The sequence below is a fragment of the Scyliorhinus canicula genome, chromosome 3 (genome assembly GCF_902713615.1).
Source record: "Scyliorhinus canicula chromosome 3, sScyCan1.1, whole genome shotgun sequence".
NCBI lineage: Eukaryota > Metazoa > Chordata > Chondrichthyes > Carcharhiniformes > Scyliorhinidae > Scyliorhinus > Scyliorhinus canicula.
The window spans coordinates 128,950,163-128,967,559 of record NC_052148.1 but is presented as its reverse complement, the minus strand read 5'-3'; the positions used below and the strand labels follow the sequence as shown (position 1 = coordinate 128,967,559).

General features: G+C 45.6%; 1 protein-coding gene across 4 annotated transcripts in view; it reads right to left on the bottom strand.

Moving 5' to 3' along the window:
• The window catches only part of LOC119962951 (BTB/POZ domain-containing protein KCTD8-like), a 362,778-nt gene extending 346,131 nt beyond the window's left edge, over positions 1-16,647 (bottom strand). For 2 of the 4 annotated variants that reach the window (XM_038791299.1, XM_038791302.1), the window contains exon 1: positions 15,424-16,605. In XM_038791299.1, the coding sequence (XP_038647227.1) occupies positions 15,424-16,237 (814 nt within the window). In that variant the 5' untranslated portion in view covers positions 16,238-16,605. Of the gene's footprint in view, positions 1-15,423 lie in introns of all 4 variants that reach the window. The other 2 variants (XM_038791300.1, XM_038791301.1) reach the window with 2 other exon arrangements.
• Between the last annotated feature and the right edge of the window lie 750 nt (positions 16,648-17,397).

Here is a 17,397-nt window from a genome sequence, read left to right as displayed (position 1 = left end):
TGCAGATTAGACGGATTGGTCATGATCAATGTGCGGAGCACTCGGAGGAAACCCACACAAAATGGGGACAATGTGCAAACTCCACACAGATTGTCACCCAAGACCAGAATCAAACCCAGGTCTCTGGCACTGTGAAGCAGCAGTGCCATAGTCGTGCACTGGCATCCAATGCCAGTGTCACTTATATTTACAGTAGCACTCAATTTATGCACCAGTGCCTCCTTCCAGGGCTTCACAAGTGAGCTCTGTGGGATTTTGCGGTAATCTTCACGAGGGCACACAATGTCATCCATTCTGACCAGGATCAGGCAAGCTAGGATGCAAGAGCGTTGGGATTTGCACAGATCTCTGGTTTTCCACAGGTGCACTCAAATGGCATTCAGATTTCCGAGGCATCAAGCAGTGAACTGTATGAACCGCAGGGCTTCAACTCATTGAATTTTCAGTTGTACTGTGATCCCAACAGGCTCATCCTGCAGGTGTGTGCACAGTTCCCAGGGAATGCACATGTATCCTACATTCTGAGCCGCACTCAGATCCCTAACATGTTTCAAGGTTCACAGCGATTGCACTGTTCACTCCTCGGGACAAGGGCTACCCACTGAGGATGTGGCTGATGACGTCTGCATGGAGACCACAGAGTACAGCTGGGACAAAATACAACAAGGCTCATTCTGAAACTCACACCTTGGTGGAGCAAACCATATGAATGCTAAATCTGGGGTTCCGGTGCCTGGACAGGTCTGGTCGAACCCTGCAATATAATTCAGAGGGTGTCACACATCGTCTTTACCTCCTACGCCATACACACCCTGGTACTGCAACAGGTGGAGGATCTGCCTGAGGAGATGGAGGATGTCAAAGGCGATGAGGCTGAGGAGGTGGTCGAGGGAAAGGCTGTTGACTATGAGGCAATATCCAGACAAGGCAGGTAAGCCCGGGACACACTCTTTGCCGCTAGATTAATGGATCGAGATGAAGAGATCCAGTGAGGATTTCCATGGTTTCTATGAGCATTTCTCTCCCACCTGACTGTTGGCAGTGCACACCTTCTGTGATAATGCTCCTTTCATGGGGACGGAGCAGTTGCCCATAGTCCCTACATATCAGGAGGATACTGACAACTTGCAATGGGACATGCATAGATCCTCACAGAGTTTATGTGAATGTCTGGCTCCTTTTTAGATGATGGTAGCTCGCTTGCCCTCAACGACCAGGGTCATACCATGGCAATGTAACGTGGAAAGTTTAACGTCTCCTGATATTATGACATCCTTAGGAAGCTGTACCCTTGAGGTTCAGTATCATCGGAGGTAGACAGGATGGGGGACCAGCCACAACTCAAAGGTGCAGAAAGCACACATGGAGAATATCTGGAATTAGTGACACTAACCCTGTACATTGTTGGAAAGATCCTCTTTCCCCACGACATACAAGCATGACTGGTGTGCTCAGGTACTGTGAAGGGAAACCACCAATGTGCTGGCAACCATGCGCAAACCACCTGGAGAAAGCCCTGGGCTTAGCATCCTGCCTTTTTCTGGTGCAGGAATCCAGTTTTCAGGTATGGACTGCAGGGCCACAGCTCATTGTAGCAAGCATTAATAGAAAGGGTGCAATGAGTGAGCATTTATATACGGAGGTGAACAATATGTACAAGTATGTGGTTTTTTGTTCCATGGTCACTTTAAGAGTCTAGTTACTTGATAATCTGGGACGTTATCAGCTACTTCACAGGCTTTGCCTCAATCTAGATCAAGCCTTTGCACAATTCAAAGCCAGCTAATAAACCGTTATTGATTATTGTGTTCAACCCCACATGCTTTAGTATTCTATTCTTTTATCCTGCAAGTACAATACACAATAGGATAAAAAGAAAATAGGCAATGAGACCAGGAAAATTATTTTCTGAGCAGAAAAAGAAAAGAAAATTTTGCGTCAGTTAACGTTGAGATAGATCTGCAGTAGGTCGGCGACTACACTCCACACCTGGCATCAGACTGGTCAGGTTGTTGGGCACACATTTAAAAGGAGAAGCCCACGCCTTAAATTTAAACCGGTACCCTGAGGAATTCAGGCTGCAGAGCTCGCTGTGCACAATGGAGTTATACATAGAGGTAGAGTGGGACAGAGAAAAATGGTATTGCATTGCAAGCTGCCACAATTGGCTGATTCAACATTATTAACGAGACCAGTTACAGAAGCAAAGTTGTGAGCAGATCTCGGTATCACTGAGAAATGGTGAGAAAATGTGCTGCCGTAGGCGTATTTGAGGAAGAATCTGAAAATTGAAAGTCATATGCAGAAATATTTCATGGCGATATTATGGTCCCTGCGTCCTTAGTACCATTGGCAGTGAAACTTTTAATTTACCCCGAAGTCTGGTCCAGCCCAAGACAACCGGTTACAAAACTTATCAAGAATTGGTTAAGATATTAAAGGACTATTGTTCACCTGAACAATTAATAATCATTGAGCAGTTTCAGATTCACTGAAGGAATCAGCAAGGAGAGGAGAATATAGTGCAGTTTGTTGTGACTCTAAAGCACCTCACAAAGTATTGTAAATTTGCTAACTCTCTGGATGAGAAGATTAGGGGGCGCTTGTGGGTTAAGGAATCAGGCCAGAGGGCATAGATTGCTAACGGAACAAAATTTAAGTCTTAAAACAGCCTTCAGGATAGCCATTTAATTGAAGCTTGCTGCTAAGGAGGCTTCTCAGCTCAGTGCAGGCATGTGGAACCATAAACTGGCTACTGCCCAGAGGCAGTTTACCCAGTAAAAGGCATGTCATTGCAGTGCAATAACAGGCCATTCACAGGCTGATTGCTGGGGCAAGGATGGCCAATGCAAATTGTGGCAGAATTGGCCACACAGCAAGAGCTTGCTGGGGCAAAACAGTTCTCCAGAGTACAACATTCAAAGAAAATGCAGGGTAGCATGGTGGTTAGCATAAATGCTTCACAGCTCTAGGGTCCCAGGTTCGATTCCCGGCTGGGTCACTGTCTGTGTGGAGTCTGCACGTCCTCCCCCTGTGTGCGTGGGTTTCCTCCGGGTGCTCCGGTTTCCTCCCACAGTCCAAAGATGTGCGGGTTAGGTGGATTGGCCATGCTAAATTGCCCGTAGTGTCCTAATAAAAGTAAGGTTAAGGGGGATGTTGTTGGGTTACGGGTATAGGGTGGATACGTGGGTTTGAGTAGGGTGATCATGGCTCGGCACAACATTGAGGGCTGAAGGGCCTGTTCTGTGCTGTACTGTTCTATGTTCTAAAAACACAGAATACACCTAAGGGAGGAAACAAAAGGAATTCAACCAAGAAAATTCAGTGTGGAAGAAAAAAATTACAATAACAATGAAGACACAGCACATTATTCTGATGAGGTATTGAAGTGAAATGTACCTTCAGTTCAAGGTGAATCACATTGATTCTGGGTAGTTGTAAAGTTCAATGGACAACCTATAAAAATGAAGATCGATACGGGAGCTGCCATCTGCCTAATTCCTGAGACCAGCTAGGAACAAAAATTGAATCACCGACCATTAAAACCAGCAGATGGCATCCTGAGGGCCTACACAGAGGAAATTGTGTCTCTAAGAGGATACATCAGAATCAAAATAGAGTTAAGTGGGCAAACTGCGGAACTGCTAATCCATGTTGTCTGAGGATGTTTTCTGGCTCTCTTTGGCCGCTCTTGGCTGGAGAAGATAAAGCTGAACTGGAGTGGTGTGAACAGCTTAGTTGATTCAAAGACAGATCTACAGACCATCTTAGAAAAGCACAGCAGTCTATTTAAGGACAGATTGGGATCCATGAAAGGAGTACAAGTGACATTAAAGATCAAACAAAACAGCCAGCCTAAGAGTCTCAAGGCCAGAGCAGTACCCTATGATATACATCCAAAGGCAGAACCTGAACCGAGACTTGTAGATACAGGAGTCTTGGAACCTATCACTACTAATGATCGGGCAACCCCTACTGTGCCAGTAGTAAAGCAGGGTGGAACTGTACTCATCTGCAGAGATTTTAAAACAAGCATCAATCAGGTTCTATGTATAGATCAATACCTGCCACCATTTGATTGAGGATTCATTTGCTAGCCTAGCAGGAGGACCGAAGTTCAGCACAATTAACCTATTGCAGGCCTATCTGCAAAAGAATGTTACAGCTGAATCTTCTCACCATTATAACCCATAAAGGTCTTTTCTGCTATCATTGATTATCTTTTGGAATAACATCAGCACCCATTTTATTTCAACAGCCCATGGACCAGATCCTTAGTGGTCTGCAGGGGGTACAGTGTTACCTTTATGATATACTCATTAATGGTACCAATGAACAGGAACACTTACATAACTTTGAAGCCACCTTCAAATGCATGGTATTCATGTGAGGAAAGATATGTGTGATTTCCTTCAACCATCAGTCCAATATTTAGGCCATGTGATTGATAGTAAGGGTTTACACAAGACACCGAAGAAGATTGAGGCTATAATGGAGCTCTGCAGCAATGAATCGAACACAGTCAAGATTATTCCTAGGGTTAATTAACTACTATGGGAAATTCATCCCAAATCTAGCAACTATACTTAAACTGTTGCACACTTTGTAAAATAAACATGGCAATGAACACCAGAATCCGAAAAAGCATATCAATCAGCTAAACAAGCACTGAAGAATTCAAAGTGTTGGTCCATTTCAACCCAAAGTTATCATTATAACTTGCTTGTGATGCCTCACCATACGGAGCTTGAGCCTGTGATGTCACATATACTACCTTCAGGTGAAGAAAGGCCAATAGCTTTTGCATTGCGTACCTTAACAAGTACTGAATCAAAGTACGCTCAGTTGGAGGAGGAGGCACTGAGTATTATTTTTTGTGTGCGAAAATTTCACCTATACCTCTATGGTTGCCACTTCACATTGTTGACAGACCACAGGCTCTTAACAGCAACCTTTGGGCCAGATAAAGGTATTCCTTCATTGGCATCAAGCAGACTTCAACGATGGTCTTTCATAATGAATGAGATCCTCTGGCCTCTCTGCAGCATGTTTCACGGCAATGGGAGGTGGTCTGCCGCTGGCTGGCGATGGGATCATCTGGACCCGCAGCTATCAAAGGGCTTTCCCAATTGATTCCACGCTGACAGAAAACACACAGCAGGTGGTGCGCCATTGGCGAGACCAGAAGATCCCACCAGCGTGAAGAATCAGAAGATCTCACCTTTTATCTGCACATTCCGACGAGATCAAATACCATCAGTCAGAGCGATGCCAATGCTGATGCATTGTCACAATTGCCTTTGACTGATCAAATACCACCCAATAGTAAATCTACCTTTTATTGTGCATAGAGAGAACATGTTCCAGTAACTGCAGCTGAGGTCCAACGACATACCAGAAATGATCCCGTGATGGGGAAGGCACTGAAAATGGTATTAAACGTGAGGATAGTGGGAACACATCCTGTATTAAAGCCATATATTTCCTGAAAACTAAAACAAAAAGTATCGGGTGGATGCCTTTGTGTGGGATGGGAATAATAATTCCTCCAAACTTGTGACAAAGAGTATTGGAACGATTACATGAAAAACACCCAGTTATAATTTGAATGAAGGAACTCGCATGGAGTTACTTTTGGTGGCCTGGAATCAATGCCCAAATAAAGGAAAAAGGAGGAATGTGCCAGTCACGTGCGCAGCTAAGGAACGCACTGCTGTTGTCCCCATTGCATCCATGGGAGCAGCTTGAAATGCCTTGGAAACGTCTGCACATTGATTTTGCTTGTCCATATGGGGGGCACATATTCATGGTCACCATAGATACGCACACAAAGTAGCCTGAGGTGGTCGTAATGAAGTCAACCACTACAGAACAAACCATTGTAAAGCTCGAGTGAGACTTCGCCAGATTGGGAAACCATAACAAATCATGGGTGACGAGTGACAAATGTCCACAATTCACTGCTATTTGTTGAGTTGGACCTCAAAAGTAACAGGGGGAGGGATGTTATATATGAGGGTAGTTTTTGTGTTGCTGCATGGTCACTTTAAGAGTTTAGTCACGTGATAGTCCGTGATGTCATCGGCTACTTCGGGGGCTTTGTCTCAGTCTAGATCAAGCCTTTGTACAGTTCACAGCCATCTAAAAAACCCTGTTGATTATTGCCACATATTTCAGCATTCCCATTCTTTTATCCTGCAAGTACAATACACAATAGTTCAGCACACATGTCCATGCTGCGCATCTAGAGCTTTTTAACCTTTCTAGTCCTGCTCTATGTCTTGGTGAAACCCCAACATCATGGTGAACATGGAGACAGCTTGTTCTCAGATACGCCCTATTGTGTAATAATCTTGGCAGGCTCTGAAGGGCCGAGTCATGGAGGGACCAGGCCTGCTTCTCGGTCCTGCTGTGTGGATGTTCCAACCTCCTTCGCCTGTTGGGCTCAACCTGAAGCAGTCACAAGAAGAGGGCATTTGGATGGGTGAGACACTCCCGGAAACTCCTGGGTGGATTGCCCGGGGCTGTGCACCAGCTGATCCTCCACTCTATGGGTGCACAAGAGCCCCTGTCTTCTTCCATGGGATAGAGAGGCAGCTGGAGTGAGCTTGAGAAGTCCCGGCGTTCACTGGCATTGACACGCATGGATCCCAATAGGTGCCTGCACCATAGAGTGTATGTCCTGCAGCAGTGCAGGACAAAGTCTTGAACAAAGGTTTCCACCGTGGCCATCACCCTTGCCATGTGGACCTCATTACGTTGCAATGTGGGCACAATCACTTCAGACAGAAGATGGACAGACTCCTCCAAAAAGGCCTTTTAATCTGATGAGATATCAAACATCCATGCCTGATTTTCCATTGTTTGCCTTTGGAGCTCCAGGAACTGAGGCTTGACGGAGTCCAGTGGCACAACATCTGACTGGAACTCAGTGGGGTGGATTCTCTACCTCACGCTGCCGGTAGTGGAGTTCCTGATGCGGCAGAGAATCCAATGTCAGGCAGCAAACGGGAGCGGTGCTGGGAACCAACTCGTTTCTAATGCTCTGGCTTATGGGCAATTAAGACCCATATGCATACAATTAACAGGCCGGGCAGCATATTCTCCAGGCCCGTGTGATTCTCCAGTCCTCTGGGCCGGGAATCAAGTGAGTGGAATTTGGCAATGATCTGACAAGCCTGTATTTGACGTGCGGGCTTCGCAATGGGCCAAGAGGTAACTCTTAAAGGGAGTTGCCCCCACTGTCCATCCTCCCACCCACACAATGCAAGATCTACCCACCTCACCCTCACAAGACCCCCCCCCAACACTGCATCTCCCACCAGAGACTCCCTAATTAAAGAGAATCACCCTGTAGACCCTCTAAATAAACAGACCACACATACAGACACCCAAAATAAGTAGACCCCCCTTCACAGAATGCCCAGAAGAGAGACCACTGTCAGGAAGCCCACACAGACCTCCCAGAAGAGGGAGCCTTGTCAGGAAGCCCACCCCCCACAAGACAGACCCCTGTGAGGAAGCCGCACAGATGAGAAATTCCTGTCTGCAAGCTAGAGAGTAGCCCAGACAGAGACAGTGAAAAGATTACTGCTTTGGCACTCACCTGCGCAACACAGCTCCTGACACAGGCACGGGAAGCACCACCTGTAAATTCCTGGAATGAGAAAACCAGCCAGCTGGGTTTAACCACCTCTGATCTTTGATCTGCAAGCCACTCATTTATTTCACTTTGATATTGTTCAATTCATGTCCCTTCACGTTGAGTAGCTTTGAAGTGGTCAGCAATGTTTATGACCATCATGTTTTGATTGCCAGCTCCTGGAACACTTCAAACAGAGTTAAGTGCTTTCCATTCATTTCCTTTCAGGGTTGAGTGACTTTGAAGTGGTCAGCAAGAAACTAACACCGTTAGTTTGAAGTTGTCCAAGAACTATCAAACAAAACTTAAAGTTTATAAACATTGTGGTTCACTTTTCAGCCCCGGCGGATAAACATAGTTCCCCAAATAGAGAATCCTGCCAGGCATATAACCTGGTCTCCAGAAACCCTGCAAATGCTGGTACCCTGGAGCGCCCCTGCCTCTGCCTGCTGTGATCGGGAAGAGTGATGTGCTCAGCAGGTTGTGACCCTGAGGCTTTTCTAAGAATAGGTCCCATCGAGGTTTGTGTCCCTGTCGTGTTGGAGGCTGTGGATGAAAGCTGTGATGGTTCTTCAATGTCAGGGTCAGTGAATTCTTCTGCTCTCGGGGCTGGAGTCAAGGACCTGGCTGGTGGGTTCCCTCGGCTGCTTCCCCGATGTATCTGCGATGGAAAGAAGAGGACATTAGTGCATGGCAAGGGCCTTTACAAATAGGAGACATGACTCACAGCACTGTTGTCTGATGGATGATGAAATGCTGGATCCTCAATTGGCTTATTGCCGTCAACCTCACCATCGGCACAGGAGCAGTCGTCGTCTTCCCCGGCCAGCTGGATGGCTCTGTCCTCAAAGTTCATGAAGACCCTCAACTTTCCATCCTTCTGAGATCTCTCCCTCTTGTTGTGAACCAGTTTCTGCTATATAAAGACAGATGGAGGATGTGAAAGCAGGACTCTTGCCAAGGCAGATAAGCATGCCTGTCCTGTGTGGATGGTGAGTGGAATCAGTGAGGTTATGAGGAAACGACCCGCAGGGGGGTTGAAGATGTGTGTGGGAGAGCAAGTGGTGGTGTCCCTTGAGCTGGTGATGTGTGAGATCCCTGTGGATGTGTAATTGATGTGTTAGTTGAGAGTGATGGGAAGAGTGACTTACCCCGGCAGAACAGAGAAGATCAATGACTTTCTTCCGACACTGGGTGGCTGTCCTCTTCAGTAGAGCGTTAGCACTAAACACGACCTCCCATGCTGGCCTGATGATCTTGCTGGCTGGTTTTCTTCCTGCATGGGTACAGCACATCACACCATGCCTCTCCTGCATTCAGGAGTCCCTCCGCGAAAGCATCTTCAAATTTGGGGCAGATTTCTTGGCAACCATTACTTTTCGATGACCTATAGTGGCTGGTGTGCACTGGGCCAGCTTTTAAATGTGACATTGTGATGATTGCAATGTTGTGGTGAGGATGGAGTGGGCGAATCAGAGCTGCCACACCAGCGATAGGGTGCGGTGGGAAAAACTGCCATTGCCATCAGAAGGCTCAACGTTGCCTTTCCCGCCTGCCATCAGCCTTTGCCAATTTCTGGGAAAGGGCCTACAGGGAGATTTTCTTTCCTGCAAATGGGAGGAGAAAGAATGCATCGAAAAATAAGGAAGCATGACAGGAAATCACTGAGGAAGTGAGAGGAAGGAATGTAATGCCACACTTCTGGATACAGTGCCAGAAAATATTTAATGACCTAATCAGGTCAGGAAAAGATATAATGGTATAATCAATTATATCCTGATCTGCATCTAACCCAACTTCCCTCTCTCTGTCTTCCCAAGCTAAGCCTGCACATCACTCCACATACCAGCTTATTTTGACGTGCACCTGGCTCTCTGTCTACGCACCTCCTGACATTCCCACCTGACTATCACCACTGACACTCACCCTCATTCACCGTAACGACCCTCCACAAATGTTACGCATCTATCCACTTAACACATTTCATTACTCACCCTCATAGGTCAGAAGAACATAGGAACTGGAGTAGGGCAATCAGCCCCTCGAGCATGTCCCACCAGTCAATGAGATCATGGCTGATCTGTGACCTAACTCCATATGCCTACCTTTGGCCTATGTCCCTTAATAACTTTGCTCAACAAAAACTTATCAATCTCTGATTTAAAATTAATAACTGGTCTAGCTTCAACTGCTGTTTGTGGGAGAGAGTTCCAAACCTCTACCACCCTTTGAGTGAAGAAGTGTTTCCTAACATCTCTCATGAATGGTCGAACCCTAATTTTGAGACTATGCCGTTGAGTTTTAGAATCTCCAACCAGTGGAAATAATTTATCTTTATCTACCCTGTCTTTCCCTGTCAATATATTGAATACTTTGATCAGATTACCTCTTAACCTTTTAAATTCTAGCTAGAACAGGTCTAATTTAAGTAATCTCTCCTTGTAACTCAATCTAGGTATCATTTTTTGTAAATCCACGTTGCACTCCCTCTAAGGTGTGGTGCCCAGAATAGGTCACAGTTCTCCAAGTGGGGACTAATCACGATCCTGTATAGCTGCAGCATAACCCCTGTGTCTTTATATGCCAATCATCTAGATATAAAGGCTAGTGTTTCATTAACCTTTTTGATTATTTTCTGCATTTGTTCCTGGCATTTCCTACGCATCTGAACCCCCAAGTCTCTTTGGGTAGCCACTGTACCTAACTTATTTCCATTTAGAAAGTAATCTGCTCTATCCATTTTGGTCCAAAATGGACAACCTCACACTTGCTTCCATTAAATTCCATTTACCACAATTTTACCCATTCACCTAGTCTGTCAATATCTCTTTGCAACTTTATGTTATCACCTAGGCTGTCTACAATGCTGCCTAACTTTGTACCATCTGCAAATTTGGATATCTGATTTACTATGCCATCATCCCAAGTAATTAATGAATAGTTTGAATAATTGAGGCCCCAACACAGATCTCAGTGGTACACCACTTAGTCAGCTCCTGCCAATTAGAGTAATTATTCATTATCCTCACTCTCTGTCGTCTGCCACTCAACGAATTTCCTAAGGTCAATAATTTACCCTCAACTCTGTGGGCTTTCACCGTAGTTAAACCAAAAATGTTCAAGATGTTCAGTTACCCCATCCCTGATTATAGACTCCAGCTCAGACATTTGGTTAATTGGTCTGTTATTCCTTGGTTTCCCCCTTTCACCCTTGTTAAAAAGTGGAGTGGCATGTGCAGTATTCCAATCCAGAGGGACGACTCCTGGATCTAGATGTGGAGATGTTGGTTTGGGGTGAGCACAGTAAGAAGTCTTACGACACCAGGTTAAAGTCCAACATGTTTGTTTCAAACACTAGCTTTCGGAGAACTGCTCCTTCCTCAGGTGAATCTAGAGAACCTGAATCTAGAGAACACTGAAAGATTATTGTTAGGGCATGTACAATGTGTTCCCACACTTCGTTTAACACCCTCGGACGGAAACTGGCAGGTCCTGGGGCATTGTCACTCTTTAGTTCCATTTATTTACTAGTTACTGATGCTGTACTTAGTTAATTGTATTAACTCCCTGTCCTCTATCGACTATTAATTTTTTCGGGACTTCTGGCAAGCTATCCTCCTTTTCAATTGCCACAGGGAGAGTCAGTGAACCTGAGATGGCTCTCCAGTCATTCCCATACTGACAGCTACAAAAGTAAGCTGGGTCTTGGCACATCTGGCCATCGGAGATGGAGAGATGGGGGGGGGGGGGGGGGGGGGCAGCTATATGGCGACATATTTAAATAGACCACAACTACATGGGATACAACACCCAGGTATGTTAACTTGATATCAGCAGCCAGTGTGATATGATTCTGTGCACAATGATAACTTTGTAGCGCCTGACCTTGACAGTTCTAATTTCATAACTATCATTAACAGATTCTTCAAGCATCTCGTAGGAAGTGGTACAGGAGGAGGATCAAGACTCAGAGGTCACACACTCTGAGGATGTACCATCACAGGATTCAGGCAGAACATTCACCAGCCTAGAAGCGCACACCTCACCAGATTTACTTACATGAAGCATCGGATATGGCCCTCACAGTACCTTTAGAAAAAATGTTGGCCACTTTTTTTTTGTACTCAAAATAAGATGTCCATCCATGGTGGCGCAGTGGTTAGCACTGCTGCCTCACAGCGCCAAGGACCTGGGTTCGATCCCAGCTCTGGGCTACTTTCCATGTGGGGTTTGTACATTCTTCCCATGTCTGCGTGAGTCTTACCCACACAACCCAAAAAGATGTGCAGAGTAGGTGGATTGGCCACGCTAAATTGCCCCTTAATTGGAAAAAAAATTAATTGGGTATTTTAAATTTTCTTTTTAAAAACATCAATAATATATGGCAAGTAACGAACAAAAGCAGTTGAAAACAATAGAGTTGAGTTTTAAGAGTCACAGATCAAAACAGGGTGCATGATAATACATTTTTGAATCCAATCTCACCTTCTTTATTCCAGATGAAATTGATGTTGCACGTTATATCTGTGTTTACTTTCTCTGTGTATTTCTCATACTGTCCTGATTGAGCCCTTAGACTAAAACATGTATGTACATATGGAGTGCATGTCACCATTTTGTTTCTGGTTTGGATTATGCCTTCTCTTTGCTTCGCACCAACCCTCCATTTTAGAATTGCCTCTGCCTCTTTAGTTGTGGCCTTACAACTGATTGAGCTTCTGCAAGTGCATGGGTATGTAATAAATTGGTGTATTTAATTTAATCCGCTCTACTATTGGGCTAGAAGGTGACAAAGATAGAGATCATTATGTGTAATATCAGCATACTAACACTCAGCATGCCCATATTACATTGTTACAGGAGGTTGGTTCGCTCAGTTGGCTGGATGGCTGGTTTGTGATGTGAAGGTGCATGGGTTCAATTCCCGTACTGGCTGAGGTTATTCACGAAGGCCCGCCTTCTCAACCTGCCCCTCGCCTGAGGCGTGGTAACTGTCGGGTTAAATCCCAACAAATCACTTCTCTCTCAAAAGGGGCGGGCAGCCTATGGTCCTCAAGGACTGCAGCGACTCTCATTACATTGTCTGCTATTTTAGTAGGAGCTAAACTTGCAGAGAAATGCAGAGAAATGATGACCCTACAATCGCAATAACCTTTTTTATACTCATTAACACACAACATGATTTCTGGGCTGTAGGTTGTTAAGGCTGAGCATTTATATTAATTATAATAACCATAAGGCTGAAAGAATTGTTTGGAGTTTGGAGAGAAATGAGACATGAAAACCATTGACAGGAAAAATGCAAAGAGTATTCCATGAGGTCTTTGTAGAATCATTCAGTTGGATTATAATGTGCAATAAATATAAATACTCATTAAAATTTGAAATTAGATTTGATATCATGGTATTATTTGAACATGTTATCTGTGCTGAACCCTCCCTCTGGTGTACACCAAAATAAAAGGCCAAGTGAAACAAAGTTCCAAAAGTTACTCACACACCATATGAACAAATCATTTTTTATAATTCATTGTGGTCATTTCCATTTTGCGAAAAAAAAGTCTAATTTCTCAATGACTAAGGTGAAAAGTCAAGACTAAGGTGGCAATGGCGACGGAAATCAGAAAACAGCCAGGAGGTCATTTTCAGCCTCAATATTCTATGAAAAGGCAGAAGAAGATAAATGAGATCCTGTCACAGAGTAAATCTGAGCAGCAGGCCACCAGATACATCCTCACTTCAACACAGCGACATTTCTGAGGGAGAGGATGCATAGGACAAGATCTCTGAAATTTAGAATAAATGTACTGAATATTCAAAGAAACACCAAGCAGAGTAAAGCAGAGGAATGCAAGAAAGGGGATTGTAATCCATTCAAATTGATAACTAAAAGTGAAATAGGAGCCTTCTGAAATCCATGCATAAATTTACACCGAACACTATTGGAAGATCATATAGAATTATAGAATTACTACAGTGCAGAATGGGGCCATTTGGCCATTGACTCTGCACAGACTCCTCTGCCCTTTCCGTAACCTCATCTAACCCATACATCGTTGGACACTATGGGGCCAATCCACCTAACTTTGCACATCTCTGGACTGTGGGAGGAAACCCACGCAGACCCGGGGAGAAAGTGCAAACTCCACACGGTCACTCGAGGCCGGAATCGAACCAGGGTCCCTTGAGCTGTGAAGCAAACCATCGACCTGGAGCGTTGACTCTTTCACTCTCCGCCGATATTCCTTGGCATGCTGAACATTTTGCACATCGTTCGGCTAATACTTTATTTAGCTTCAATTACTCGACAGTGCGGTCTAAAAAACAGCCCTGACCAAGGTACAGCTGTATATCAAACTGCTCAGTTCACTTGAATGATATCCCACGGGTGTCTTGTCCTGTATCCCCCACATATATATGTCAAGAATGTATTGGTGTGCAGAATGAACAGGGCCTTTAACAGTTTGCACGCCTGATTGCTTTGCTTACATTCAGGATTGCATAGATGCCGACTCAATTACGTTACATCTGTTTACTATCGGCAGCAAGGAGACAGCACTATTTCCAGCTCATCCGTGCGTGCACTGCTTGGGAGACCGTGCAGATAAATCATTCTGCGTTGCCGCGTTAAGAAAAATCACAATAGGGCCAATAAGAAGCAAAGACATGAATAGATAGTGACAGCGGAGAGCCTGTGGAGAACCGGCTGAGGTGTTTTCGTGATTTCATTAGCAGAGATGGCGCTCTGCTGAGGAGTCAGGATTCTGGGCCAGGGGACTTCACTATCGATCTTGCCACTGAAAGGCGAGATTCTGGCAAATCCTGAAGTAATCCATACGCAAGACTTTCCTCCATCGACCCTGCGCCCCCAGTCAGATGATATTTCTCTTTGATCCCGGTCTGTGCCTCCCCACTGTTTCCACTCCCAGTGACGTCTCTGTGGACTCACAGAAGCTGACTGCAGTTCCCGCCAACAGAGAACTGAAAAAAAAACAATCAAAAGCCTTTGAGGCTTTTCTCATGCACAGATTTGATCCGTTCTCTCACAGGCTGGGAAATCGGAACAGTGTCCCAAAAGTGATCAAACGCACCGAATCTCATTAGGAAATACATTGAGTAGCCGATGGGTCAAATATTAACTTTATTCACAGATAACATTACTCCGCCGCGTGAGGTGTCACACTAACTGGAGAACTCTCCAGAAAGTCAAAAAGGAGAGCCCACGCGGTAATTGTGCAGTTTGGAAAGTTGACGAGTTGTTCCCAGGCGAAGAGCGGGGATGGTACCGGGAAGCTGGGGCGATGCTACTCCCAACTCCTGCTGGAGATCGCCCGCCCTCCCACCCTGCTGTAAATGTGTGATCCTCTTTGTGCTCCAGCTGGGAATATGTTCAGCTCCAAAGAAACGGGTTCTTTGCTTTTCCCATCCCAATGGGGATGGGGTAAACGTTTGGGATCATTAACCTGGAGTGCTTGGAGTTGGAACTGTCCGTGTGGAGGAGCCAGGCGCTCCTCACCCGTGTCTGAATGAACTCGATTGTGTTTTACTGTGACACAGAGTTAGGGGAAAGGGACCAGAACACGGTTATTGTAGAAAAAGTTCGCGCCTCGCTCTCAGCTACACTGAGTTTAACGGGAACTCCACACACTTTGATGCCAGGTTGACATTACCAGTGACTCGGGCTGTTGGGGCGCTCCCTCGCTTCGCTGTGAAGTCGGGTGCCACCGCTAAATACATGTAAGGAACTGCGGTTAGAAACAAAAGAAAGGGTTCAAACTCACGGAAGAAGATGTACTCGGTGTAGCTGCTCCACATCTTGTCGTCTCTGTACTGGTTAATGAAGGTAGCTGTCCCAGTGGAGTTACAAGCCACCATGTGGAAGCCGGCCCCTGAGAGCCTGTCAAAGGCTTGTTCCAGGTAAGTGAACTTCAGGTAAAAGCGGGACGTGTACTTCTCCGGGGGCCGGTCAGGGTCCCGGCTCTCGTTCAGGGTGTCCCCGAAAACCTCCTTGGTCAGGGCGATCCTGCCACACACCATGATCCTGGCCACCCGGCGGAACTTGGCATCCGCCTGGTTGTCCCTCACCAAGGTGTAGGAGCCGCGGTAGCCGATGGTTATAAACCCTGATCTCCTGTCTGCTGCCGCCGAGTAAGGCGCAGACTTGGCCAACACATCGCTGCTCTGGGAATTCTCCTCAATGTCACTGTGGCAGGTGTCCTCTGTGACCGAGCTCTGCTTGGTGACACTGGGCGTCAGGAACCTGACCAGCTCGCCCATCTGTAAATGTTCAGCCTCCCTGAGCAGCCTCTCCTTCTCCGGGAAGTGCTCGGGTAGGACCAGCTGCTTGTCTCGGAGGTAATCCAAGATGTACCTGAAGAGGAAGCCGTCCCGATCGAGGAAATAACGGCCCCTGTTGTCCCTGGGAAGCACCTGGACGTTGTTCCTGGAGAAGAGCTTGGCCAGCAGGGAGTCGGAGACACTGAGCAAGGTGTCGTGCTTGGTCACATATACCTGCCCCCCAACGTTCAGCTCCACCACCTCGGGGAACGAGCTGGACATCTCGCTGATGGGCAGGACGCTGTCGCGGACAGCCATTTCTTTTGGAGGAGGCGATGGAGACAAAAGTGTGTGCGCGCTGATCTCAGCTCCCAGGCGAGAGTGTGCACATTCCTCACTGGCAAGCAGACGCGGCGGCTCCTCTTGTGGGCGACGGGAGGACGGAGAGGGCGAGGAAAAGTGAGGGGATGATGTTTGTGTGTGATGGGAAGAGGCAGCCTCGGAGATTGAAGTGGACCAATTCCCTGCCTCTGGATACAGGAGAGAGTCTGGGGAAGCACCCTGACGTCAGGCAGCCAGGCTGCAGGGAGGGGACTTTGCCAAGTGTGGATTGAAAAGTCAAAGGAAATCTGCCTGGAGCCCAGCCTAATCAGCCAGCTACAATTCAAGTTCAGATTTAGTGGGAACTTTAGCGTTAAGATATATTTGACCAACCTTTCCATGTTTCTGCGTTCCTCCTTTTACAATGCTTTCTAAAAAAAAATGTGGAAACGCGACAGAAATGAATGTAATGTAAAATATCTATTAGCTGTGTCATTATATCGAGTGGACACTGTAAACAGGGCACGGTGCTGCTGCAGTTTGCAATTGAGTTTTATCCTCTTTAAAATACTTACAATGTTGGTGGACATCATATTTGTAATGATATCCGGCCACCTTCGTTTATCCTGAACACTTTCTCTGATTTCACACGCTTTATGTTTAGAATTGTGACGTTTTGTACCTGCGATATTTAACCTAAGATGGGGAAGTTTATGGACGTTAATTATATGTTTCAACTTCGAAAATATTATTTGAATAAACTTTAATAAAATCTTGGAAGTAGAGATATTTTAAATGGCTTGAAGGAGATGTCCGGCGTGTCAATAACAATAGATCGGGAACAATATATTAAAACCTACTGGAATTGTAAATTATTTATACAGAATCAATCACCACCGAAGGCTTTATATATATATGTGTGTGTGTGACAGTGCGGCTTGGGAATGTTCATAACAAATGTTATAGGAAATGTTATTGCTTGTCCATTCTCAATAATTATTCCATTACTGTACTGATACCGCACATTGGCACTGATTTATGGCGGGTCCAAAAATAACAAGATAGCTCTGTGGCTTTGTGTAACGTTCAGATTTCAGAATGAAAATAAACTTACAATAGGGTACGGAGGTGAAATGAATACTCCACCCCATTTGCCG